At 45.9% G+C, this 26,615-nt stretch overlaps 1 protein-coding gene across 1 annotated transcript; it reads right to left on the bottom strand.

Annotated features, from left to right (window-relative positions):
• Positions 1-26,615, bottom strand: NPY (neuropeptide Y). Its single transcript, XM_038741176.1, has 4 exons — positions 26,517-26,615; positions 20,946-21,133; positions 11,507-11,587; positions 1-213 (listed from the first exon to the last, which is right to left on the bottom strand). Exons 2-4 carry the CDS (start codon positions 21,131-21,133, stop codon positions 189-191), a joined length of 294 nt encoding a protein of 97 aa, XP_038597104.1. The 5' UTR covers positions 26,517-26,615; the 3' UTR covers positions 1-188.

The following is a 26,615-nucleotide window of genomic DNA, read 5'->3' as shown; positions in this document are numbered from 1 at the left end:
TTACATTTTTGAATGCACAGTCATTTATTTAAATAAACATATATACAAATATAATGAAGGAAAACGCTACAGAGTTCAGTAGGATGGTTTCATGCATTGGTTGTACTGGGAGGACTGGTAAACTGCTCTTACAGCATGAAAAATGGGTCGAAAAATAGGAAAAAATACTGAAGATGTTTCATTTTCCATCACCACATAGAAGGGTCTTCAAACCTGTAAAACATTGGAAATGAAAACCGGGAATAAGTTAGTGAAAAAAATCACAGCTTTCCGAGAGATGGGCAGAGTATCAGCTCCTCTGTTAGATTGTAAGCTCCCTGTGAGCAGGTGGAGAATTGGTATTGTACTTCACAAGCGCTTAGTACAGGACAATGCATTCAGGAAGCATGCAATAAATAGCATTACTACTATTAAAACAGTGAGGCATTGAAGGCTGTGTTCATATTTGACCGTCCTCATTTGCTCCTGGAAACACCTCATTAATTAATTAATTAATTCAATTGTAATTACTGCGTGCTTACCATGTGCAAAGCACTTTACAAAGTGCTTGAGAAAGTACAATACAACAATAAAGAGACATAGTCCCTGCCCGCAATGAGCTTACAGTCTAAGAACCCAGCCAAGAAGGCATTTTCAGTGTGAAAAAAAACTTAGCTGTGAGGCTTTCATCATGTTAGGTGGGAGTTTGAGGCTAAATGTGAATGGTAGAGAATGAAAGTTTGAGGGAGAAAAAAGCTTAGTGCTTATTAATATTTTAGACATCAGAACTGTAGAGTTCAGATAAGGAAGCCAGGGATATTCAATTCAGTCAATGCATCTTGCTGACCCTCTGAAAGACTCTTTTGTTTACAGTCCTATTTAGTAAAGACACAGAAGCACAGTGGCCTAGTGTAAAGAACCCGGGTCTGGGACTCAGAGGACCTGGGTTCTAATCCTGGCACTGCCAGTTGCCTCCTGTGTGACCTTTGGCAAATCATTTAGCTTCTCTGTGTCTCAGTTTCTCATCCGTAAAATGGGGATTCAATGCCTGCTCTCTCTCTGACTTAAACTGTGAGATCCATGTGGGACAGTGACTATGTCCAACCTAATTAATTTGTATCTAACTCAGTGTTTAGAACAGTGCGTGGCACATAGTAAGTGCTTAATAAATACAATAATGATAATAATAATGAGAAACCTCTATTCAAATAGAATTCCAGACTATTCCACAATTTCGCCATTATAGGTGACTGCTTATCAGGATATAAGTACAAATTTCTAGTGTCTGTTTCATGGGCTGGTGACAAGTGGCCTTCAGTAAAACAACTAAAGTCAAGCTGTGAACAAACCCAAATCAACTTAAGGACAACTCAGTTGATAAAATAATTAAATCTAATGTTAAAGTTTAGGGCCCGGGGGTGGCTGATTTTTGGTCAATGCTTTGGTGATAACTAAATAGTCAACATTGAACTATCTGTGTTTAACAGAAGACATTTGTTTTTCATTGATTTTGTATATGATCTATTACAGATTTTATTTCCTGGAAAGAAGTTAACTCTTCATACCTATACTCTAGAATCTGTGATAGCCAAGAGATATGAGATATGAAATTTAAAATGAGATTCAGTCTTCCTTTGATCCTCGTTTAGTTTCCTCTAGACTGTAAGTTCACCCTGGACAGGGAGTGTGTCTACCAACTCTGTTTATTAATTGATTTATTTACTTCAAATGGCATTTGTTAAACAGTTATTAGGGGACAGGCACAGTACTAAACCCTGGGGTAGATACAAGCTAATCAGGTTGGACACAGTCTATGTCCCACAAGGGGCTCACAGTATTAATCCCCATTTTATAGATGAAGTAACTGCTTCTCTGCTGTATTATACTTTCCCAAGGACTTAGTACTGTGCTCTGCACACAGTAAGCGCTCAGTATAATAATGATGGCATTTGTTAAGTGCTTACTATGAGCCAAGCACTGTTCTAAGCGCTGAAATACCATTGACTGATTGATTTCCACTGGAGCCAGGATTATGCCTGGTTTCAACAGAGCAATGTCAAGAGGAACTGGCATTGTGGTGGCAGGCCGGGGCAAAGGAAAGTCGGATGGCAGCAGCTGTGCCCCTGGCAGAATCATTAGGACTGTGGGCCCATTACTACTGATCGAGCCCACAGTAGTGTGCCACCCTCTCAGAGGATGCCATCTTCCACACTTTGGGCTGACCGCAAAGCCACTCCACAGTGTTTCTCTGTGCAGGGTTGCCAGACACCCTGTCCGCCCCCAAAGACGGCAGAAGTAGAGAAGCAGCGTGGCTTAGTGGAAAGAACCCGGGCTTGGGAATCAGAGGTCATGGGTTCTAATCCCAGCTCCGCCACTTATCAGCTGTGTGCCTTTGGGCGAGTCACTTCACTGCTCTGTGCCTCAGTTACCTCATCTACAAAATGGGGATTAAGACTGTGAGCCTACCCATGGGACAACCTCATCACCTCTCCAGCACTTAGAACAGTGCTTTGCACATAGTTAAGCACTTAATAAATGCCATTATTGTTGTTATTATTATTCTCTGTGCCCCAGTTACCTCATCTGTAAAATGGGGATTAAGACTGTGAGCCCCACGTGGGACAACCCGATTACTTTGTATCTACCGCAGTGCTAAGAACAGTGCTTGGCACACAGTAAGTGCTTAACAAATACTATAATAATAATAATAATTATTATTATTAAGTGGGCTCTCTCCTGGTGTTGCTAGCACCAGAACCTTAGTTCAGTGATTCCTTCTAGGTTAATTTGGTACTCACAGTTCTGACTCAGGCTTAGAGTTGGAAATGTGCTCCAACCCTAGGACCCCAAATTTAGAGACTGTAAGATGATCCCAACAACCTGTTTCTCTTTCCTGTGGAAGCTAATAGCTCTATCGACTTAATGTCGGAAGCCAGGTGGTTAGTTATCAGATGTGCTTGTGCCTGTTGTGGGAATTTCTGATCAGGCTATATCTAGCCAACTCCAAGAGGCAGCAAAAATGTGGCGGTTGGGGGGGGCACTGGATTGAGGGAGCTTCAGGGACAATTAGCTGGGCAGCTGGGCCTCTCACTGATCCTCCTCTCTCACCTCCCCCAAGTTCCCCTGGATCAGCTCTAAAAAATTATTCGGCTGCCCCTACACAGAATTCTCCAGTATCCCCTTTCACCTCTCTCAACTCTCCATCTCAATTTTCTTTTATATATATATATATAGAGAGAGAGAGAGAGAGAGCCTTAGCAGGAGGAATAAGGCAAGAAGATAAGAGCTAAAGCAAAGTAACTAGATAAGCTGAGATCAAATCCTAAGGGAAGTAAAATGCAAGACTTTAAAGTGGTCTGGGCAGACAATGTGCCGGCTATTTCTTGCCCTAGAGGCCCTGTTGGGATCTGAACCATGGACCTCCTGTTTACTAGACAGGAACTTGGTTCCTTTTATCTCCATTTATCTTTATCTGGACTATTGCTTGGGAAGAAGCAAGGCCTACTAAAAACTGCAGGGGCCTGGGAATCAGTGGACCTGGGTTCTGCTGTGTGAACCCAGAAATCAATACGATTGAATGAATGAATGAATGAATGAATGAATGAATGAACTGAAGAACGTTTCCCCAACTGTAAAATGGGGATTCAGTCAATACCTTTTCTCTCTCCTACTTAGACTGTGAGCCCCATGTGGGGCAGGAACTGTGTCCGAACTGACTGAATTGTGTCTACCCCAGTGCTTAGAACAGTGCTTGTCACGTAATAAATGCTTAACAAATACCATAATTATTATTATTAAAGACACAGAGCCTCCATGTTGGAAGTCTCTGTTGCTTCAAAATGACTTGATGCCACACAGTGGAACTACTTGAGAGGATTGAGGGCCTGCTGGCCAGCCACGGACCTCAGGTGAATTTCCCACCCAGAGTCGCTGGGCCACATGAAGTCCCACTCCAGAATCCAGGCTGAGCCTCAGACTCAGGGAAAGATGCCTTAGAAGATGCCCTCTCCCCCCAAACTGCTGTTAATCCAAGCACTTGCTCTATACTGTCTTGATGACTGTATCAACTTCCTTGCTGACCTCCCTACCCCCTATTCTTCCCCACTTCAGTCCGAATTTCACCCTGTGGCCCGGATCATTTTACTTCAAAACTGTTCGGCCCATGTCTTCCCACTCCTCAAGAACCTCCAGTGATTGGCCATCTATCTCTGCATCAAACAGAAACTCCTTACCATCCACCTCTGCATCAAACAGAAACTCCTTACCTTCAGCTTTAAAGCACTCAATCACCTTGCCCCCTCTTATCTTAGCTCACTGATTTCCTACTACAGCCAAGGTTTCTCTAATGCCAACCTACTCACTGTACTTCGATCTTGTCTATCTTGCCACCTGTCCCTCACCCACATCCTGCCTCTGTCCTGGAACTCCCTCCTGACTCACTCAGATCCAAGAGACCACCACTCACCCCACCTTCAAAGCTTTATTGAAGGCTCATCTCCTCCAAGAGGCTTCTCTGACTAAGCCCTCATTTCCTCTACTCCCTCCCCCTTCTGCATCACTCTTGCACATGAATTGCTTTGTCAGCCCCTCAGCACTTATGCACATTTCCATAATTTATTTATATTAATGCTCGTCTCACACTCCCCACTGTAAGCCCCATGAGGGCAGGGAACATGTCTACCAACTCTTTATATTGAATTCTTCATTCAATCGTACTTATTGAGCACTTACTGTGTGCAGAGCACTGTACTAAGCAGTGCTCTGCACACAGTAGGCACTCAATAAATATGATTGATTGATTGGCTGGAATTATTCTGTTTTCTTCTCATGGGCCCTTACGTTGTAGCCACTAATTTAGAGAAGCAGTGTGGACTGATGGTTAGAACACAGGCCTGGGAATCAGAAGGACCTGGATTTTAATCCTGCTTCCGCCCACTGCCTGCTGTGTAACCTTGGACAAGTCACATAACTACTCTGTGCTTCAACTACCTCATCTGTAAAATGGGAATTAAGACTGTGAGCCTTAAGAGGGACAGGCACTGTGTCAAACCCGATTACCTTGTAGCTACCCCAGCACTTACTACAATACCTGGCACATACATAGTAAGCACTTAACAGACACTACAGTCATTATTATTATTGTTGTTGTTGTCTTATGCTGTTGAGTCGTGTCTGACCCATAGCGACACCGTGGACACATCTTTCCCCAAATGCCCCACTCTCCATCTGCAATCATTCTGTGAGTGTCTCCATAGAGTTTTCTTGGTAAAAATACAGAAACGGTTTCCCATTGCCTCCTTCCATACAGTAAACCTGAATCTCCACCCTCAATTCTCTCCCATATCGCTGCTGCCCAGCACAGGTGAGTTTTGAAGTGGAGCAGATTGCCTTCCATTCGTCAGCCACAGCCCAAGAGCTAGGAAGGGAATGGATATGCCTCTGCTTGACTCTCCTTCCCATAGTCAAGACTGGTAGAGTACTGGAAACTCTCCAGGTGAGACCCTGAGAGGTGATTATAATTATTACAGAGAGCCTGTGAGGGCAGGATCATGTCTTCTAGGTCTATTGTACTTTCCCCAAAGCTAAGGACAGTGCTGTGTACACAGTCCATGCTCAATAAATATTATTATCAACAATTCAATTGAGAATGAAACCCTCATTCCGACCCCTCTTGAGTCCCTGCCAGTCAACCAATGGGAGATCCGTCGCTGCCACATGGATAACAGTCCAAGGATGTCTGGCAGAGAGAACTGAGGAGGGTATTTGTTCCTTCCCCATCGCTTTACCATGAAAGTCCAAGGCCTCCCAAACTGTACTTTTTGTTGTATTCACTTTTTCATGCTCTGCTTAACATATAACAAGCCAAAAGTTTCTGTATGAACTCTAGCTGCTTTACGATCCCCATTCCCAGGGACCCATTTGGGACTAGTTTGGGGTGGTTCTCATGGTTTTGCGTATTCCACTCTGTCCCCTCTGTGCCAGGATTAGACCCTGGTTCCTCTGACTCTCAGATCTGGGTCCTTTCCACTAGGCCAGACTGCTTCTTACCACTTACCATCACTATTTACTCCAACAGAATATGTTTAGTAATGACCAAATCATTGCTTAGTAATTCAAATGCTAAGGGCTTGAATAAATGTAATATGAATGACTCCCTGAAACCTATAGTTCTCATAGGGTGACTAACAGAATGCTTAGTACAGTGCTCTGCACATAGTACTCTGTAAATATGATTGATTGAGTTTTACCTTTAGATTGTTCAGTCCCAATTTCCTATTTTACTGAATACATTTCAGGTGTAAAACTACTATAGTAAGGCCATACAGGCCACGAGCTTTTACTGTGTGTATGCAGGAATAGAAATGGCTTGCAAGGTTAAGAATGACCCCTAGAGAGTCTGCTCTAAACACTTCAAGACCAGTGGCCTGAAATGCTCATTCACTACTAGAAGCAGCGTGACCCAGTGAAAAGAGCGCGGGTTTGGAAGTCAGAGGCCCTGGGTTCTAATCCTGACACCACCACCTGTCTGCTGTGTGATCTTGGGCAAGTCACTTACTTTCTCTGTGCCTCAGTTCCCTCATGGGCAAAATGGTGATTCGAAATCTGTTCTCCTGCCTACTTAGACTGTGAGCCCCATATGGGACTGGATTATCTGGTAGCTATCCCCGGGGATTGGTACAGTGTTTGACACATTGTAAGCACTCAGCTTGGCTTGGGAAGCAGTGTGACTCAGTGGAAAGAGCCCGGGCTTGGGGGTCAGAGGTCATGGGTTCTAATCCCAGCTCTGCCACTTGTCAGCTGTGTGACTTTGGGCAAGTCACTTTTAACTTCTCTGTGCCTCAGTTACCTCATCTGCAAAATGGGGATTAAGATCGTGAGCCCTAGGTGGGACAACCTGATCAACTTGTATCCCCCCAGTGCTTAGAACAGTGCTTTGCACATAGTAAGTGCTTAACAAATACCATCATTATTATTAACAAATACCACAATGATTATCATTATTAGGCTTTGCGCAGGTAAAGGAAAAAGTGCAGTGTGACCTCCTGACCACCTGTGGTAGGCAACAGTTAGCCGATTCACCCCATCAACATTCATTCAATCATATTTATTGAGCGCCTACTGTGTGCAGAGCACTGTACTAAGCGCTTGACAGAGAAAGAACTACTGGCTGCCCCATGTTCAGACATTGGGCACTATAGTAGCTCCTAATCCCCCGGCTCACCCCCACCTCCACCATGTTAGTTCAACTTTGCCCCTTCTCCTTTCAGATCAGTGATGAGGCCTATGAGTCAGGCTTGGATCCAGGATCCTGGAATCGAGCCAGTGAGAGTGGGGTACATTATGCATAAGAATTAAGTTGTACAACCTATTTGATTTAGGGGCAGAGAGGATGAATCTAATCTAAAATGACTTCTGGTCTTTTTGCTTATACCCCTCCAGATCTGAAAGTTTCACTTGCGGTCTTAAGAAACTAAGAAACCATTTTTCTTTGGTTCTTTGAGATCAGCGCCTGGCTTCTGGGCCCTCTCATTTGGAGGGTTTCAGCTCTCCCGATTCTTGTCCCTCATCTATCGCTTACCACAGTGCTCTGCACAACAGTAAGTGCTCAGTGAATACTATTGATGGTGATCTACCGGATTCCATACTTCTCAACCTGTATCGTACTGGAATCAGACAACCTCTATTGAACCCCTATCCAGACCATATCGATGCTTTTAAAAGATTGTGGGACAGAGACTGTGTCCAACCTGATGAACTTGTACCTATTATCAAGTGCCGTCCAGTTGTTTCCCATTCATAGGGACTTCATGGATTTTTTTTTCCAGAACGTCTTCTCTTTGCCATAATCCATAACCTTTCTAATGGTTCTTTCGTTATCGTTGTTATGGTCTCTATCCATAACCATTTGAATAACCTGTATCCACCCTAGTGCTTAAAACAGTGCTTAGCACACAGTAAGTGCTTAACAAGTACCATAATTATTATTGGCTTTGAGTTCATTAGCAAAATGACCTCTCCTCCCACATTCCCTGCCTCCCGTGTCATCCACCGTGGACAAGGCACCCCTATCAAAGCTACATGGGACAGGAGGGCCTTTTATTCAGAGTAAAGGTACAGAGAGTTGCTAAATATAGGGATACGGCTAGCAAGAAATTTAGCTTCCTATCAGCTTTACATATCATATTTTGAACTTTGTGCCTAAGTATATCTCTTTCATTACTAGGTATCTCACTGGGGTACATTGCATGTGCCCCACAAATCTGGCTCATGGCCTAGTGGATAGAGCACAGGCCTGGGAGTAAGAAGGACCTGTGTTCTAATGCTGGCTTCTCTGCTGTGTGACCTTGGGCAAGTCACATCACTTCTCTGTGCCTCAGTTACCTCATCTGTAATCACATTGTGGACAGGGAATGTGTCTGCTTAATGTTATATTGTACTCTACCAAGTGAGTGCTCAATAAATATGAATGAATGAATGAATGAATGAATGTAAAATGAGGATTCAGACTTTGTGCCCCATGTTGGATAGAGATTGTGTCCAACCCGATTTGCTTGTATCCATCTGCTTAGAAGAGTGTCTGGCACATAGTAAGCACTTAACAAACACCACAATTATTACTGTCTAATTCAGGTTTTCATTAGCCACTTTGGCAGAACATCACTCTAATATTACTATATTACAAATTAAAGTGAAACCTACATCACATCTTATACTATGCCACACAGCTTTCCATCCTTTGTGCAGGGCAACCCAGAATTCTGGACACTGCCTTTTTTTGTTTTCAATGTGTTAGAGTAAGCCTAATGCACAAGCAGCAAAATCCCAGGTGGAGGCTATTTCAGCTGGTGTATTCCCAACCAACAAAAAAAGGGAAGTACTGCTTTGAAATATAAAGATTCAGCATACTGCATTTGGACGGTAAGGCAACATCCGTTATAATTTCTGTCCATATCACTTGGATCCAGGTATACTGTAGGTTTGAGCATATTCCCTGAACTCCCCAAGGCCTGCTCCTGTTTTCTGACCCTGGAGTGGAGTCAGGGATTTCCTTTGTCCTGGAGCTGCCTCCTATCTGTCCTTTGTAGCACTGTATTCTGAGCTGGAGGGGAGGAAGGGGTTGAATTTAGTCAGTTTCTCCCATTTTCTGATCCAGGTTTGGGACCCACTTGTCCCTTGCTGTTCTGTTCCCTGAGGTAGTGGCAGCTCAAAGCCTGGGTCCCACTGTCTAATCTTGATCTCGGGGAGTCCCCCAAAATAACTAACCCAGGACCTTGTAACAATAATAATTAGGGTACTTGTTAAGCGTTTACTCTGTGCCAATTTTATTTATTTATTTATTTATTTATTTATTTTGTTAATATGCTTTGTTGTCTGTCTCCCCCTTCTAGACTGTGAGCCCGCTGTTGGGTAGGGGCCGTCTCTATATGTTGCCAACTTGGACTTCCCAAGCGCTTAGTACAGTGCTCTGCACACAGTAAGCGCTCAATAAATATGATTGAATGAATGAATGAATGCCAAGCACTGTTCTACGTGCTAGGGTAGATAGAAGTTAATCAGGTTGGACCCTGTCCCCATCCCACATGGGGCTCACCCTCATATCCCCATTTTTTACAGGTGAGGTAACTGAGGGACAGAGAAGTGAAGTGACTTGTCCAAGTTCACACAGCAGACATGCGGTGGGGAGCTGGGATTAGAACCCAGGTCCTTCTGACTCCCAAGCCAGTGCTATAGCCACTAAGCCACAGAGGGATAAAAATATCCCATTCCAGCTCAGGAAATGGGGCTGCAAGGACATGCGAGATGTGGCTCTGACGCGGGCTGATGTGTGTCTGTTGGCGGTGTGAGGGTCTTGTCTGTGGTGAGCCCACTGTTGGGTAGGGACCGTCTCTATATGTTGCCAACTTGTACTTCCCAAGTGCTTAGTACAGTGCTCTGCACACAGTAAGCGCTCAGTAAATATGATTGATTGATTGATTGGTGGTGCCAGCGTTCCAGTGAACTCTAGCCCACCGCTCACAGAACCCCAGCAGCCCCAGAGAGGAGGAATGGTCTGCAGCATTGCTCTTAAACCCAAATATGTCTATCAGAGCATCACTGTGATGTGATGGTCTTGACCCGGCCCTGCCATTTGCTTCCTGGCCCCCACGGGATAATAATAATAATAATAATAATAATATTTGTTAAGCGCTTACTCCGTATCAAGCACCATTCTAATCGCTGGAGTAGCTACAAACACATCAGGTTGGACACAGTCCCTGTCCCACATGAGGATCAGAGTCTTAGTCCCCATTTTCCAGGTGAGGTAATTGAGGGACAGAGAAGTGAAGTGACCTGTCCAAGGTCACACAACTGCCAAGTCAGAATTCGAACCCAGGTTCTCTGACTCTCAGGCCTGGGCTCTATCCACTAGGCCATGTTGCTTCCCTACAACAGAAGTAGTGGGTGAGTGGAGGGAGGAGAACCCCAGGAATTTGTACAGTCCAAGGCTGGGCCCAGGGAGACCGCGGGGCCCTATTGCAGGTCAGACCGATGTGGACGGGAATTGTCTACCAACACGATTGCACACTCGTCTTCCAACTGCTTAGTACAGTGCTCTGCACACATTCATTCATTCAATCATATTTATTGAGCGCTTACAGTGTGCAGAGCACTGTACTAAGCGCTTGGGAAGTACAAGTTGGACGGGTAAGAGCTCAATAAATACCATTGATTAATTAATTGAAAGCTCATGGGCAGGGAATGTGTCTGCTAATTCTGTTGTATTTTACTCGCCCAAGTGCTTAATGCATAGTAAGTGCTCAGTAAAGACCACTGATTGATCGATTGGCACCCTATGGAACTCATGCCAGGGTTAGAAATTGGGACCCAAACAACATTTCAGTCTTCAATTCTTTCATAGGCCAGCTAGGCCATAACGAGTCAGGAGATAGGGGGAGTTAGGGTAGAAAGATAATTTTACATGTGCTCAAAACATATGCTATGGTTAGAGTTTAGAATAATGTCCACATTTTCTCTCCGATAAAAATTCACTGCTCTTTGAAGTATTTAAAGTTAGAAGTGGGCTTCTGAAGGTGAACAGATTGCAGCATGGCCTGGTGGATAGGCCTGGGAGTGAAGAGGATCTGGGTTCTAATCCTGACTCTGCCACTTGTCTGCTGTGTGACCTTGGGCAAGTCACTTAACTTCTCTTTACCTCCATTATCTCATCTGCAAATTAAGAATTAAGACCATGAGCCCCATGTAGGACATGGGCTGTGTCTAATCTGATTAGTTCATATTTATCCCAGCATTTAGTACGGTGCCCGGCACATAGTAAGCCTTAGCAAATACCATAAAACAAATTGATTCATTTAACATTCACTATACAGAAACAATTTCTAATTTAGTCAGTTTTTTTTGAATAGATGACAACTGGATTTTGGGTTTTTCAGTGAAATCTAAATACAGGTTCAGATTTTCAGTTCATGAGAAATATCATTAATTAAAGCAGCCAATATCAAGTTTCTATACAATAGCGTATATTTACCTGGTTCTGGGAATGTTTTCTGTGCTTTCTCTCAGCAAGAGATCCGAAATCAGTGTCTCTGGGCTGGACCGCTTTCCATATCTAGAAAAATAGAAAAAAATCTTTAAACCAAATTTGGAATATTCACACAGTCCCTGGTTGCAAACATGCAGTGTGTATAAAGTAAATTGTCCACTTCTGCAAACCTCTAAAATATCAAATTACATGGTTTATACTCTAAAAACATTTTCCAGATAAATTAATTAATCAATGAACTGTATGTATTCAGCGCTTACTGTGTGCAGAGCACTGTACTAAGCACTTGGGAGAGTACAATGTAACAATATAACAGGCACATTCTCTGTCCACAGCAAGCTTACAGTCTAGAGGGGGAGGCAGACATTAATAAAAATGAATAAATTACGGATCTGTAAATGCTGTGAACCTTGCCAGCAACCCCATTTTAACCATCAATCAGAAATTAAATTATTCATCAGTTCATTTGATTCATTCATTCATTCAATCGTATTTATTGAGCACTTGTGTAGAGTATGGTACTAAGCGCTTGAGAAAGGACAATACAACAATAAACAGTGATATTCCCTGCCCACAGTGAGCTTACAGTATAGAGTGGGGGACGCACCCAAGAGCTACTTTGGAGGGTTCTTGAAATTATGACAGCACAGTAGTATTTTGCAATCAAATTCTTATCATGCTAGAGGTCACTAATAGTTGCCATAGAACATACATTCATATCCTAGAGTTTCAGAGCCACAAATGTAAATATAATGTAATCATGTACCAGCTGCTTTAAATGAACCATTTCATTGCTTGTTTCTTTGCTGCCACTGAACTATTCCAGATGTTCCTGATGAGTTTCTAAAGAACCATTTAGGAAACATGAGCATACAGAAAGAAGTCCATCTGTTAACAGAACTTTGCTGAATTAATTCTTGTAGTTCCGACGTTTTATTCATTCTGAAGCTTTTTTAAAAAGCAAAATCCATCCAGGTGACCTGTCCACTTGGACTAGGAAACGGATGGCTATCTTGTGGCTAAATGTTCAAAGAGGGTCTCAGCAAAGAGAGTCTATACCATTATAGTCAGTCAATTGTATTTATTGAGTACTTACTGTGTGCAAAACACTGTATTAAGCGCTTGGGAGGATGCAACAATAAAAAGACACATTTCCTGCCCACAATGAGCTTACAATCTAGAGGTGGGGAGACAGACATCCATACAAATAAATAAATTATAGATAAGTACATAAGTGCTGCAGGGCTGGGAGAGGGGATGAATAAAGGGAGCAAGTCATGGTGATGCAGAAGGGAGTGGGAGAAGAGAGTGGGAGTAACTAGTAACTACACTAGGAAATAGTGTAACTAGGATCAATTAATCCGTGGAGGTAGTGAGGCCTTTCCGAAGGATGTAGAAAGTTCAGGCTTGCTTCCTGGGAGGAAGGGAGGGAGGGAGGAAAGGAGAGAATGAAAGACTGACATGGCCTCCAATCTAAGCAGCATGGTATAGTGGATAGAGCAGGGGCCTGGGGTTCAGAAGATCATGGGTTCTAATCCCGGCTCTACCACTTGTCTGCTGTTTTAGAAATTGGAACCCAAACAACATTTCAGTCTTCAATTCTTTCATAGGCCGGCTAGGCCATAACGGGCAAGTCACTTCACCTAAGTGGGCAAGTCACTTCACCTCTCTCTGCCTCAATGACCCCATCTGTAAAATGGGGATTGAGACTGTGAGCCCCACGTGGGACAGGGAATGTGCCCAACCTGATTAACTTGTACCTTCCCAAGTGCTTAGAACAGTGCCTGGCACATAGGAAGTGCTTAACAAATACCAGAATTATTATTATTATTATTATTATTGTTATTATTATTATTATTATTATTATTATTCACCTCCCCTCAGATAGTCACAGCTGCCAGGAGGTTCTCAGTCCATGCCTTTTCCCTTTACCTGGTGCTCTACACTGCAGATTGAGGACAAAGGATCTTTGCCACTTCAATCAATCAATCAATAAACCTTACTTAGCGTTTACTGTGAGCAGTGCACTGTACTAAGCGTTTGGAAAGAGTACATTTATAACAGAGTTGGTAGACACATTCCCCGACTACAACGAGCTCACAGACTAGAGGATGTATCATTCTGATGGCAAATAGGTGTCTACTATTTTTCCTCCCTACTCAGAGATTCAGTGTTAGTAAAATGAATGAAATCCACATTCTATTCCACTTGCCTGGCATTAAATGACTCGCCTCGTGGAAATTACTAGTGGCTATTTTCTATGCTGATGGCAATCGTGCCTTTATTTTAATCACGATGCTATTACCAAGTCCTTTGCAAGAAGATAAAACCACAGGTAGTGTTTCTCAAAGGACCCCCTCCATGACCAGTGACACTATAACTGGATTTTTTTAAGCAAGTAAGAGGAATAAATGAGTAAACTCTTGTCATTAAAAAAAAGTCACATATTAGCATGCTGGAAAGAGTTCAAACAACTTTTCAAGAAGTTTTCCTAGTTATACTAATCAATCAATCAAGCGATACATTTATTGAGCATTTACTATGTGCCAAGCACTGTGCTAAGTGCTTAGGAGAGTACAATAAAACAGAAAGAGACTTTCGGGAAAGCAGAATCAACAGGACTTTTTGAAATTAGAGACTTTCATCCAGGTGCCATGATATGTGAAGTAGGACACCACACTGTTTTCCTTTGTAAAAGTACATTTGATTCAGGATCACTTCATTGACCTGTTGACTTTAATAACTAATCTTGAAACTCTTTTCCAATCTTTACTCATCCATCTTCACAGCACCCAGTGATGTAGGGAAAATGGCAAATGTTTTCTCTATTTTTAAAAAGGAATTCAGGGCTTTTTACAACTTTGCACTTGAAACTAAGTAATTAAAATCTATGTTAATTCCCAAGCCCCACTAAATCAACTGCATGCTATTGTTTTTAATACAGAATTACAGGGCAGAAAGGGATCTCAAGCCATCCAACTAGTTTAATCCTGTGCTTCCCCACAGGGCAACCCCTTAGCCACTTAAGGCAGTGAAGTACCCAGTTCTCAAAGACTGCTGAGAGAAACGATTGTATAATTTCCTTTAGCAACCCATTCTCCTGCCTATTAACTTAATTGCCAGAAAGTTTTGTTTATGTGGAATCTAACCACCCTGCCCCCTTCTATAACTAAGGCTAATTTTCCCCCCTTTCTAGTTCTTATTGGAGATATTATTGGAGAGAAACTGAGGAAGAGCCTAGCCAACTGAAAAGACCACGGGTGTGGGAATCAGAGGACCTGTGTTCTAATCCCCACTCTGCCACTTACTGCTGGGTGACCTTGGACAAGTTACTTAACTTCTCTTTGCCTCAGTTTCCTCCTCTGTAAAATGGGGATTCAGTACCTCTTCTCCCTCCTACTTCGACTGTGAGCCCCAAGTGGGACAGGGACTGTCTCCGACTTGATTAATCTGTTTCTATCCCAATGCTTAGAACAGTGCTTGATACATAGCAAGTACTTAACAGAGACCACGATAATAATAATAATAATAGCATTTATTAAGCACTTACTATGTGCAAAGCACTGTTCTAAGTGCTGGAGAGGTTACAAGGTGATCAGGTTGTCCCACGGGGGGCTCACAGTCTTAATCCCCATTTTACAGATGAGGTAACTGAGGTACAGAGAAGTTAAGTGACTTGCCCAAAGTCACACAGCTGGCAATTGGCAGAGCAGGGATTTGAACCCATGACCTCTGACTCCAAAGTCCGTGCTCTTTCCACTGAGCCACGCTGCTATTATAGTTGTTAATGCCATCAGCAGGACTTCCATGAATGAATAATGTGGAGATTTGAGAGGCAGCATTCCCAAACTAAGCGGAATGATTTCATCCAATAATTTGTTTCTTTTCACTTTCCATTTTTTAAGAATCTGCCCTGCTGTGCCCTTTCGTGAAAAATAGTAGCTTAATAGAAGGAATTAAGTTTTAGTTAAATACTAAAATAAAATTAAGAGCATAAGAAAAGTTGTTAACAAAAGCTCATCTGGTCCAGTATTTTGTCTCTGAAAATGGCAACAGGATGCTAAGGGGAACTTTCTACACTGTGTGCCATCCTCAACATCCACTATAATGATTAGAGGTGTACATCCCTAACTTTTAGTTTAGTAACAACCTATTTATTTTTGAACAGAAATGGTATAGAATATAGAATGATGGGAGCTCCTGCAGTGACAGTTTAATCATCCTCTGGGTGTCCAGCTTTTAACTCTAGAACCCTTCTAAAGGGATGGGGAAGAATGGGAAGAAAGAGAAGCAGTGTGGCTCAGTGGGAAAGAGCACAGGCTTTGGAGTCAGAGGTCATGGGTTCAAATCCCAGCTCCACCACAGATCAGCTGTGTGACTTTGGGCAAGTCACTTCACTTCTCTGTGCCTCAGTGACCTCATCTGTAAAATGGGGATTAAGACCGTGAGCCCACCGTGGGACAACCTGATCACCTTGTAACCTCCCCAGTGCTTAGAACAGTGCCTTGCACATAGTAAGCACTTAATAAATGCCATTATCAATGGGGAACCCAAAGAAGAGATAAATGGAGATTGACTATCGGCTCACAACACTTATGCAGGGAATGATACAAAAGATGATTAATGATCCTGAGCTGTTTATTAATTCCAGTACGGGCAAAACAAGAAGAAGTGGGTTTAAACTGCAGCAAGAAAGATTCTGGTTAGAGAGTGTCTAACAACTCTGTTGTACTCTCCCAAGCACTTAATACAGTGCTCAGCACTCAGTAAGCACTCAGTACAATTGATTGATTGCTATTCAATAAGGAAATTTCTTGGCTCTAGGGGTACTTAAGTACCCAAAGATGAGTTTTAAAATCAACCTCTGTGGCACTCTTAAAGAGAATGTAAACTCCTTGAGGGCATGGATCTTGCCTATGGGTCTACTTATACTATCCCCTCAAGAGGGTGAGCTCATTGTGGGCAGGGGATGTGTCTGTTGCTGTATTGTACTCTCTCAAGCAGTAAGTACAGTGTTTTGCACACAGTAAGTGCTCAGTAAATACAGTTGAATTGAATTGTGCTCTCACAATCACTTAGTACAACACCTTGCCCCCTCCTACTTCACCTCACTACCCTCCTTCTACAACCCAGCCCACACTCCTTTAGTCCACGCTCCTTTAGTGCTAACCTTCTCACTCAGTCTCTATCTTGCTTATCTGGCCACCCGTCCCTAGCCCACATCCTGCCTCTGGCCTGGAAAGCCCTCTCTCATCAAATCTGACAGAAAATGACTCCCTCACGTCAAAGCCTTATTAACATCACATCTCCAAGAGGCGTTTCCAGACTAAGCACCCCCTTTCCTCATCTCCCACTCTTTTTTGCTTGTCCCTGACTGGCTCCCTTCACTCGTCCCTCCTCCCAGCCCAACAGCACTTATGTACATATCTGTAATTTACTTATTTGTATTGATGTCTGTCTCCCCACATCTAGACTGTAAGCTCACTGTGGGCTGGGAACACGTTTGTTTATTGTTGTATTGTACTCTCCCAAGCTCTTAGCACAGTGCACTGCACATGGTAAGCGCTCAGTAAATATGATTGAATGAATGAATTAGTGCTCTGTAAATGTCACTGAATAATGAGATAGTTAACCAGCCACTTGTTTTTCATGGTTATTCATGGTTTAAGGGAAGCTTGCTTGGAGATTGGGGAATGGATTTTATATCCCTTTCAACCACCTTCATTCTCATGACAGCCTGCTTTTGCAGTGGCAGTGCCGAATGGAAACTAGGCCTGAACCCCAAAGAGAATGGAGAAATTCACCGTATGGACGCATTTCTTCCCCCATTCTCCCATATCCATTAACCCTACAACTGTTCCCCGTGGCATTTTCAGTTTTGAAAATGATAGAATTTTTTTTAACCAAGACAAAAATTTCTGATTAAACATGCCAACTGAGAAAGAGCAGTAAGAAAATCACCCCTGTTAAGCAAGTGTTAGAAGTCTCTGGAATGATTAACAGAGTTAGAAGATCGTGGAATGGTTAATACCACACAGGCAAGAGAAGAACACATCAGCAACACCCCTTAAAATGGGACATTCCAGTTCAGTGTTTTTCAACCTTGGGGGGTATTTCAAAGATTTTGATTAAGAGGTGAATTTTCTAACAATGAAAGAAAGCTTGTAAGTTCAACTTTTGGCCTTTGGCATCACCTTCATCAATACCTCACCGAAGAAAATGTACTTGATGTATCTGCTTACTTCCTCTGTGGAACTCCATCCTTCTAAAACTACACTTTTTGATCAAGTGACTGCCTAACAATCTGGACAGAATTTGCAAAGGAAGATCTCTCTCTGTGCTACATGCATTACTATCACTCATCCTATCCCTCCAGAATTACTGCATCAGCCTCCTTTCTGACCTCCCAAACTCCTGCCTCTCCCCTCCGCTGCCGGGATTATCTTCCTAAAGAAACATTCAGGGCCTGTCACCCCCTTCCTTAAAAATCTCCAATGGTTGCCTATGCACCTCCTTATCCAAAAAAAACTCCTCATTATTGACTCTAAAGCTCTCCATCACCTTGCCCCTCCTACCTCACCTCCCTTCTCTCCTATATCCCAGCCCACAAACTCCATTCCTCTGGTGCCAACCTTCTCACTGTGCCTCAACCTCACCTGTGTCACCAGCAACCCCTGGCCCATGTCCTACCTCTGGCCTGGAATGCCCTCCCTCCTCAAATCCACCAGCTAATCAGTCTTCCTCCCTTCAAAGCCTTACTGAAGGCATACCTCCTCCAAGAGGCCTCCCCAGACTAAGCCCCACTTTTCCTCAGCTCCCCCTCCTTTCAGCATCACCAAAACTCACTCCCTTTGCTCCTCCCCACCTCTCCCCACCCCACAGAACTTATATATATATATATATTATATATATAAAAACATATTTATAATTCTATTTATTGATATTGATGCCCATTTCCTTATATTGATGTCTGTCTCCTTCTGGACTGGGAGTCCTTTGTGAACGTGTATTGTCTTTATTGCTGTATTGTACTTTTCAAGCGCTAAATACAGTGCTTTGCACACAGTAAGTGCTCCATAAATACGATTGAATGAATGAATGAACTAGCAAATACCATCAAGTGTGCATTAACCTGTGTTTTCACTATAAATTTTGGCCAGAACGGTAAGAATTGGGAAATGTTCATCCAACAGTGCAGTTCATTTGGTTAGGGCTTAAAGCAGTGTCAGAAGTCAGAATGGGGGTGAATGCTACAGTATGAGATTTCCCTCATGTGCAGTTCTGCAATATTGTAAAACCAGAGTTTAGGGAGAACTAGGAGGGTATCAGCAGCCTGAGAGTAATTACTGGAAGGAAAATGTGCTTGCAAAGAAATGAGTTTATAAAGAAAAGAAACTTCACACTCCTTTTTGAATCCTAGCTTTGTGTTGTTCCTTACCCTGGAATAGATTATCAACTTTCTGGAAAACCTCTTAAGTGACCTCACACTAATTAAATCTTCAGATTTCAAGAGAACGTAAATTATTATTTAATTATGACATCCACATCTATTTCTGACCCTATATGAACTGGGAAATAAACAAAAGTTTTTCTTAGATTATATCCTGCTTTAAGTTGCACAGTGGCGGAAGAGCTTGATTTTGGCTAATTTCCAGTCAGTCAATCGTATTTATTGAGTGCTTACTTCGTTCAATCGTATTTATTGAGTGCTTACTATGTGCGGAGCATGTTACTAAGTGATTGGGGTAGTACGATACAACAATAAATGGACACATTCCCTGCCTACAATGAGCTTGCAATCTAGAGGGTACCCTCAGAGGGTGCCCCCTCTACTCCCCACTGAGTGGGGAGTCATACACAAAAATTATTATAAAACACCATGCAAATACCAAGTACTCTACAAATATTCAAGGTCTCAGTCTATCTAATGTATCAGGGCTATTTGATCATCATAATTTGTAAATAATAACTTTGGTTATCTGGTTTCTGGCTGTTACAGTTTCTTATTTTGAGTTTTGATGAAAGAGGTGTTTTAAAAAGATAGAGTAAAATTTTTGATGTCATGTAGAACATTAGGGAGGACAAAAATTACTTTTGAATTGCGAGAGCCTGTGTGATATCAAGTTTCACATTTTATTCAGATTGGACAAACTTTTAAAAATCATTCACGGGTTAGTTTCAACTTCTAGAAAATTCACTGAATAATCTCTTACTCTACAACTATTTAATAAAGTATTTAAATCATTAATCAAAATCTACATTTCCATTTAGACCAATAGTCCGTCGTTCTATCCTTGCAAAACTGAATTTCAAACGACTGATCTCAAGCCGGGGGAGCTAAGGCCTGGGAAAATGTGGTTTATTCTTGGGAGGGAAGAAAATAATTTCACGTGTCTTTCCCAATCTACTTCTTTTCAGGTCCAGGAAAGTTGGGGATTCTGTAGGATGGCAGCTGCGCCCACAAATAAACCCACTTAGTGTCTCTCTCTCTCTCTCTCTGCTTATCTCTTTCTCTCCTACTCCTACTGTGCTTCTCTCTAACGCTTACAAAGTTTCTCTCTGACTCCTACAAATGTTTCTAACTCTAACAAAGTTTCTCTCTGACTTTTACAGTGTTTCTCTGTGTCCCTGTCTTTCTCTCTGTCTTTCCTCCAGTCCTGCCCTCTCTCCCATTTTCCAGGCTCCAGAGGCCACCGGTTTCCAAACCCTTGTCAGTCCTACCAAGTCACTTATTTTACCGGAAAGGCTCGAGGGTAACCAGAGCTGTGTTTCTCTCTCTGTCTCTGCTGTCCCTCTCTGTCTCTCCCTGAGGTTTGCCTGGGCCAGAGCAAGGGCAGATGAACACTTGGAGAAGCAGCGTGGCTCAGTGGAAAGAGCCCGGGCTTTGGAGTCAGAGGTCATGGGTTCAAATCCCGGCTCCGCCAATTGTCAGCTGTGTGACTTTGGGCAAGTCACTTTACTTCTCTGTGCCTCAATTACCTCATCTGTAAAATGGGGATTAAGACTATGAGCCCCCCATGAGACAACCTGATCACCTTGTAACCTCCCCAGAGCTTAGAACAGTGCTTTGCACATAGTAAGTGCTTAATAAATGCCATCATTATTACTATTAATACGGGACAGGAACTGTGTCCAGCTCGATTTGCTTGTATCCAAGCCAGCACTTAGAACAGTGCCTGGCACATAGTAAGTACTTAATAAATGCCATCATTATTATTATTAACATGGGACAGGACTGTGTCCAGCTCGATTTGCTTGTATCCAACCTAGCACTTAGAACAGTGCCTGGCACATAGTAGGTGCTTAGCAAATACGAGCATCGTTATTCTGATGATAATGATGATTTCCCTCCCACCCCCCCAGTCTCCCCCCACCCCAGCCCCCCATCCGCCCCCCGCCAGCCTCCCCAAGCCTTGGGGCCTACCTCTGCCTTGTGATGAGGTTGATATAGTGCCTCAGGGCCGAGTAGTACCTGGCCATGTCCTCGGCGGGGGCGTCCTCTCCGGGGTTGTCCGGTTTGGAGGGGTAAGCCTCGCCCAGCGTCCCCAGGCAGATCAGCAAGGACAGGGCGAAGGTCAGCACCGACGGCCACAACCGCAGACTCCCCTGCATCTGCACCCCCAGGAGGAAGGAATCAAGAGGCAGGGTTTGCACACACACACACACACACACACACACACACACACACACACACACACACACACACACACACACACACACACACACACACCTTTTCTCATCCCCCCTAGAAGGCAACTCCTACACAGACACACAAACACACACCCCTTTTCTCATCCCCCCAGAAGGCAACTCTTACACACACACACACCTTTTCTCGTCCACCCTAGAAGGCAACCCCTACACACACACACACACACACACACACACACACACCTTTTCTTGTCCCCCCCAGAAGGCAACTCCTACACACACACACACACACACACACACACCTTTTCTCATCCACCTCAGAAGGCAACCCCTACACACACACACACACACCCCTTTTCTTGTCCCCCCCAAGAAGGCAACTCCTACACAAACACACACACACACACCTTTTCTTGTCCTCCCAGAAGGCAACTCCTACACACACACACACACACACCTTTTCTCATCCACCCCAGAAGGCAACCCCTACACACACACACACACACACACACACACCCCTTTTCTTGTCCCCCCCCCAGAAGGCAACTCCTACACACACACACACTTTTTCTCGTCCCCCCAGAAGGCAACCCCTATACACTCACACACACACACACCCCTTTTCTCGTCCCCCCAGAAGGTGACCCCTCCCCCGACAGCACGCTGTATCCCATCCTTTATCCATCCCCCTCTAAACCGTGACCTCGTTGTGGGCAGGGATTGTCACTCTTTATTGCTGTAATGTACTCTCCCAAACGCTTAGTACAGTGCCCTGCCCACAGTAAGCACTCAATATAATAATGATGTCATCTGTTGAGCGCTTACCATGTGCAAAGCACTGTTCTAAGCGTTGGGGAGGATACAAGGTGATCAGGTTGTCCCACGTGGGGCTCACAGTCTTCATCCCCATTGTACAGATGAGGGAACTGAGGCCCAGAGAGGCGAAGTGACTTGCCCAAAGTCACCCAGCTGACAGGCGGCGGAGCTGGGATTTGAACCCATGACCTCTAACTCCCAAGCCCGGGCTCTTTCCACTGAGCCTTGCTGCTTCTTAGAGCAGTGCTCAGCTCATAGAACAGTGTTTTGCACATAGTAAGCGCTTAATAAATGTCATTATTATTATTGTTGTTCTCTTTAGGATTGTTTCAACGCCCCAAGCGCCACCACCATCCCTTCGGCCTTCCTCCCTCCATCTCTGCCTCCGCGTCTGCCCCCCGACAGGTGCGAGGGAAGAAGTGAGGCCTGGGGCCTGGCAGGGAAGCCAAAGCAGCCGCCACCCACATCCACACCGCGACACCAACATCACAGACACACAGACACCAACACCTTGGGCAGCACAAAGCTTCTTTTCTCGGGAGGTGGGTGAGAGGAACCTCGAGAGGAGCGGGAGAGGAGACTCGGGAGGAGACCTCTGATTCCAAAGCCCGGGCTCTTTCCACTATGTTTATATATATATATATATATATATATATATATACATATATATATATATATATATATATATACGTATATATATATATGTATAAAAAGAGAGAGAAAGAGAGAGAGAGAGAGAGAGAGAGAGAGAGAGAGAGAGAGAGAGAGAGAGAGAGAGAGAGAGAGAGAGAGAGAGAGAGAGAGAGAGAGAGAGAGAGAGAGAGAGAGAGAGAGAGAGAGAGAGAGAGAGAGAGAGAGAGAGAGAAGCAGCGTGGCTCAGTGGAAAGAGCCCGGGCTTTGGAGTCAGAGGTCATGGGTTCGAATCCCAGCTCTGCCACTTGTCAGCTGTGTGACTTTGAGCAAGTCACTTCACTTCTCTGGGCCTCAGTATATATGTTTGTACGTATTCATTACTCTATTTGTACATATTTATTCTATTTATTTTATTTTGTTAATATGCTTTGTTTTGTTCTCTGTCTCCCCCTTCTAGACTGTGAGCCCACTGTTGGGTAGGGACCGTCTCTATATGTTGCCGACTTGTACTTCCCAAGCGCTTAGTCCAGTGCTCTGCACACAGTAAGCGCTCAATAAATACGATTGATTGATTGATTGATTGAGAGTGAGAGGAGCCTCGGGAGGAGGGTGAGAGGAGCCTCGTGAGGAGGGGTGAGAGGAGCCTCGGTAGGAGAGTGAGAGGAGCCTCGGGAGGAGGGTGAGAGGAGCCTTGGGAGGAGGGTGAGAGGAGCCTCGGAAAGAGGGGTGAGAGGAGCCTCGGAAGGAGAGTGAGAGGAGCCTCGGGAGGAGAGTGAGAGGAGCCTCGGGAGGAGGGTGAGAGGAGCCTCGGAAGGAGGGGTGAGAGGAGCTTCGGGAGGAGAGTGAGAGGAGCCTCGAGAGGTCAGGAGGAGGGCTGAGAGGAACCTGGGAAGGAGGGTGAGAGGAGCCTCGGAAGAAGCTGTGAGAGGAGCCTCGGGAGGAGGCTGAAAGGAGCCTCGGAAGGAGGGGTGCGAGGAGCCTCGGGAGGAGGGGGGAGAGGAGCCTCGGAAGGAGAGGTGAGAGGAGCCTCGGAAGGAGAGTGAGAGGAGCTTCGGGAGGAGGATAAGAGGAGCCTCGGAAGGAGGGGTGAGAGGAGCCTCGGGAGGAGGGGTGAGAGGAGCCTCGGAAGAAGAGTGAGAGGAGCTTCGGGAGGAGGGTAAGAGGAGCCTCGGAAGGAGGGGTGAGAGGAGCCTCGGGAGGAGGGGTGAGAGAAGCCTCGGAAGGAGAGTGAGAGGAGCTTCGGGAGGAGGGTAAGAGGAGCCTCGGGAGGTCGGGAGGAGGGCTGAGAGGAACTTGGGAAGGAGGGAGAGAGGAGTCTCGGAAGGAGCGGCGCGAGGAGCCTCGGAAGAAGCTGTGAGAGGAGCCTCGGGAGGAGGGTGAAAGGAGTCTCGGGAGGAGGGGTGAGAGGAGCCTCGGGAGGAGGGGTGAGAGGAGCCTCGGGAGGAGGGGTGAGAGGAGACTCGGGAGGTCGTGAGGAGGGCTGCGAGGAGCCTCGGAAAGTCGGGAGGAGGGCTGCGAGGAGCCTTGGAAAGTCGGGAGGATGGATGCGAGGAGCCTCGGAAGAAGGACGCGAGGAGCCTCGGGAGGTCGGGAGGGGGGGGGCGAAGGTCCTCGGAAGGAGCGGGGAGAGGAGCCTCGGGAGAAGGGGGGCGAGAAGCCTCGGCAGGAGGGTGAGAGGAGCCTCGGAAGGAGAGGTGAGAGCAGTCTCGGGAGAAGGGGTGCGAGGAGCCTCGGCAGGAGGGGGAGAGGAGCCTCGGAAGGAGAGGTGAGAGGAGCCTCGGGAGGTCGTGAGGAGGGCTGCGAGGAGCCTCGGAAGGAGGGGCGAGAGGAGCCTCGGAGAGTCGGGAGGAGGGCTGCGAGGAGCCTCGGGAGGAGGGGCGAAAGGAGCCTCGAAAGGTCGGAAGGATGGGGTGAGGAGCCTCGGGAGCAGGGGCGAGAGGAGCCTCGGGAGGTTGGGAGGAGCGGTGCGAGGAGCTGGTGGGTATCCTTTCTAGACCTTCGGGTCCCAACGCCACGAGCGGGAAGTCGGCTTGGGGGCGGGGGAATCTTCCATTGAACCGGCCCCGACAAATCCCAAACGGAGATGAGGCGAACAGGGCGAGGAAGGCGTCTCCCCATCACCGCCCCCCAACCCCCGCCGGGGAGGGGGCGACCCGACCGCTAACTGCAAACCAGCGGGGCTCAGTGGGAAGTGCCCGGGCTTTGGAGTCAGAGGTCAGGGGTTCAAATCCCGGCTCCTCCAATTGCCAGCTTTGTGACTTTGGGCAAGTCACTTCACTTCTCTGTGCCTCAGTTCCCTCATCTGTAAACTGGGGATTAAGACTGTGAGCCCCCTGTGGGACAACCTGATCACCTTGTATCCTCCCCAGCGCTTAGAACAGTGCTTTGCACATAGTAAGCGCTTAATAGATGCCATCATTATTATTATTATTAAACCCAGCTCTTAGAACAGTGTTTGGCACATAGTAAGCGCTTAACAAATGCCATTATCATTATTATGATGATTGACTGTCCCCAAGTTCCTCCCACCAGGCCGATGAAGGAGGGCGGGAGGAAGAAAGGAAGAGAAGGAGGGAAACCGGACTCTTTGGGAGGGGGCAATAACCTTCTCCAGGGGCAGGGGAGGAGGGGGCTGGGATGGAGGGGTTCAGTCCTGGCTGGGAGTTGGGATCTCCCGCCGGGGGAGAGGGGGACTGGGATCATCATCATCATCATCATCATCATCATCATCATCATCATTATCACCATCATCACCATCATCGCATTTGTTAAGCGCTTACTATGTGCAAAGCACTGTTCTAAGCGCTTGGAGGGGTTCAGTCCTGGCTGGGAGTTGGGATCTCCCGCCGGGGAAGAGGGGGACTGGGATAATAATAATAATAATAATCATCATCATCATCATCATCATCACCATCATCACCATCATCTTATTTGTTAAGCGCTTACTATGTGCAAGGCACTGTTCTAAGCGCTTGGAAGGGTTCAGTCCTGGCTGGGAGTTGGGATCTCCCGCCGGGGGAGAGGGGGACTGGAATAATAATAATCATCATCATCATCATCACCAGCATCACCATCATCGTATTTGTTAAGCGCTTACTATGTGCAAAGCACTGTTCTAAGCGCTTGGAGGGGTTCAGTCCTGGCTGGGACCTGGGATCTCTCACCGGGGGAGGAGGGATTCAGTCCTGGCTGAGAGCTAGGATCTCCCACCAGGGAAGAAGGGGGCTGGGATGGAGGGGGCCAGTCCTGGCTGGGAGCTGGGATCTCCCACGGGGGGAAGAGGGGACTGGGATGGAGGGGTTCAGTCCTGGCTGGGAGCTGGGATCTCCCACTGGGGGAGAAGGAGGCCAGTCCTGGCTAGGAGCTGGGATCTCCCACCAGGGAAGAAGGGGGCTGGGATGGAGGGGGCCAGTACTGGCTGGGACCTGGTATCTCCCACCAGGGGAGAAGGAGGCCAGTCCTGGCTAGGAGCTGGGATCTCCCACCAGGGAAGAAGGGGGCTGGGATGGAGGGGGCTAGTCCTGGCTGGGAGCTGGGATCTCCCACGGGGGGAAGAGGGGACTGGGATGGAGGGATTCAGTCCTGGCTGGGAGCTGGGATCTCCCACGGGGGGAAGAGGGGACTGGGATGGAGGGATTCAGTCCTGGCTGGGAGCTGGGATCTCCCACTGGGGGAGAAGGAGGCCAGTCCTGGCTAGGAGCTGGGATCTCCCACCAGGGAAGAAGGGGGCTGGGATGGAGGGGGCCAGTCCCGGCTGGGAGCTGGCATCTCCCACCGGGGGAGGAAGGGGACTGGGATGGAGCTCGGACTCAACCGGGGAGCCCGGAGGAAGGGGATCAGTTTTGTGGAAGTTTGGCCCGCTCCATCCCCTCCCGGCGGCCTTGGGTGGACTCACGTTGGCTGGACGGTCGAGCGGGTGGGCGATGATCCGGGGCAGGGGGTGGCGTCTCTGCTCGGGGGGAGACAGCCGGAGGATGAGCGGGTCTGGCTGGGT

This window comes from Tachyglossus aculeatus, chromosome 2 (genome assembly GCF_015852505.1).
Source record: "Tachyglossus aculeatus isolate mTacAcu1 chromosome 2, mTacAcu1.pri, whole genome shotgun sequence".
Taxonomy (NCBI): Eukaryota; Metazoa; Chordata; class Mammalia; order Monotremata; family Tachyglossidae; genus Tachyglossus; species Tachyglossus aculeatus.
This window is presented reverse-complemented; position numbering and strand designations above follow the sequence as displayed.

Bases quoted from the DNA above. Each gene is read 5' to 3' on its own strand.
- NPY (XM_038741176.1), bottom strand. From the start codon at position 21,133: ATGCAGGGGAGTCTGCGGTTGTGGCCGTCGGTGCTGACCTTCGCCCTG. The intron at 11,588-20,945 runs GTAGGCCCCAAG...CTATTTTTCTAG, and splicing joins AACCTCATCACAAGGCAGAG to ATATGGAAAGCGGTCCAGCC. The intron at 214-11,506 runs GTAAATATACGC...AATGTTTTACAG, and splicing joins GAAAACATTCCCAGAACCAG to GTTTGAAGACCCTTCTATGT.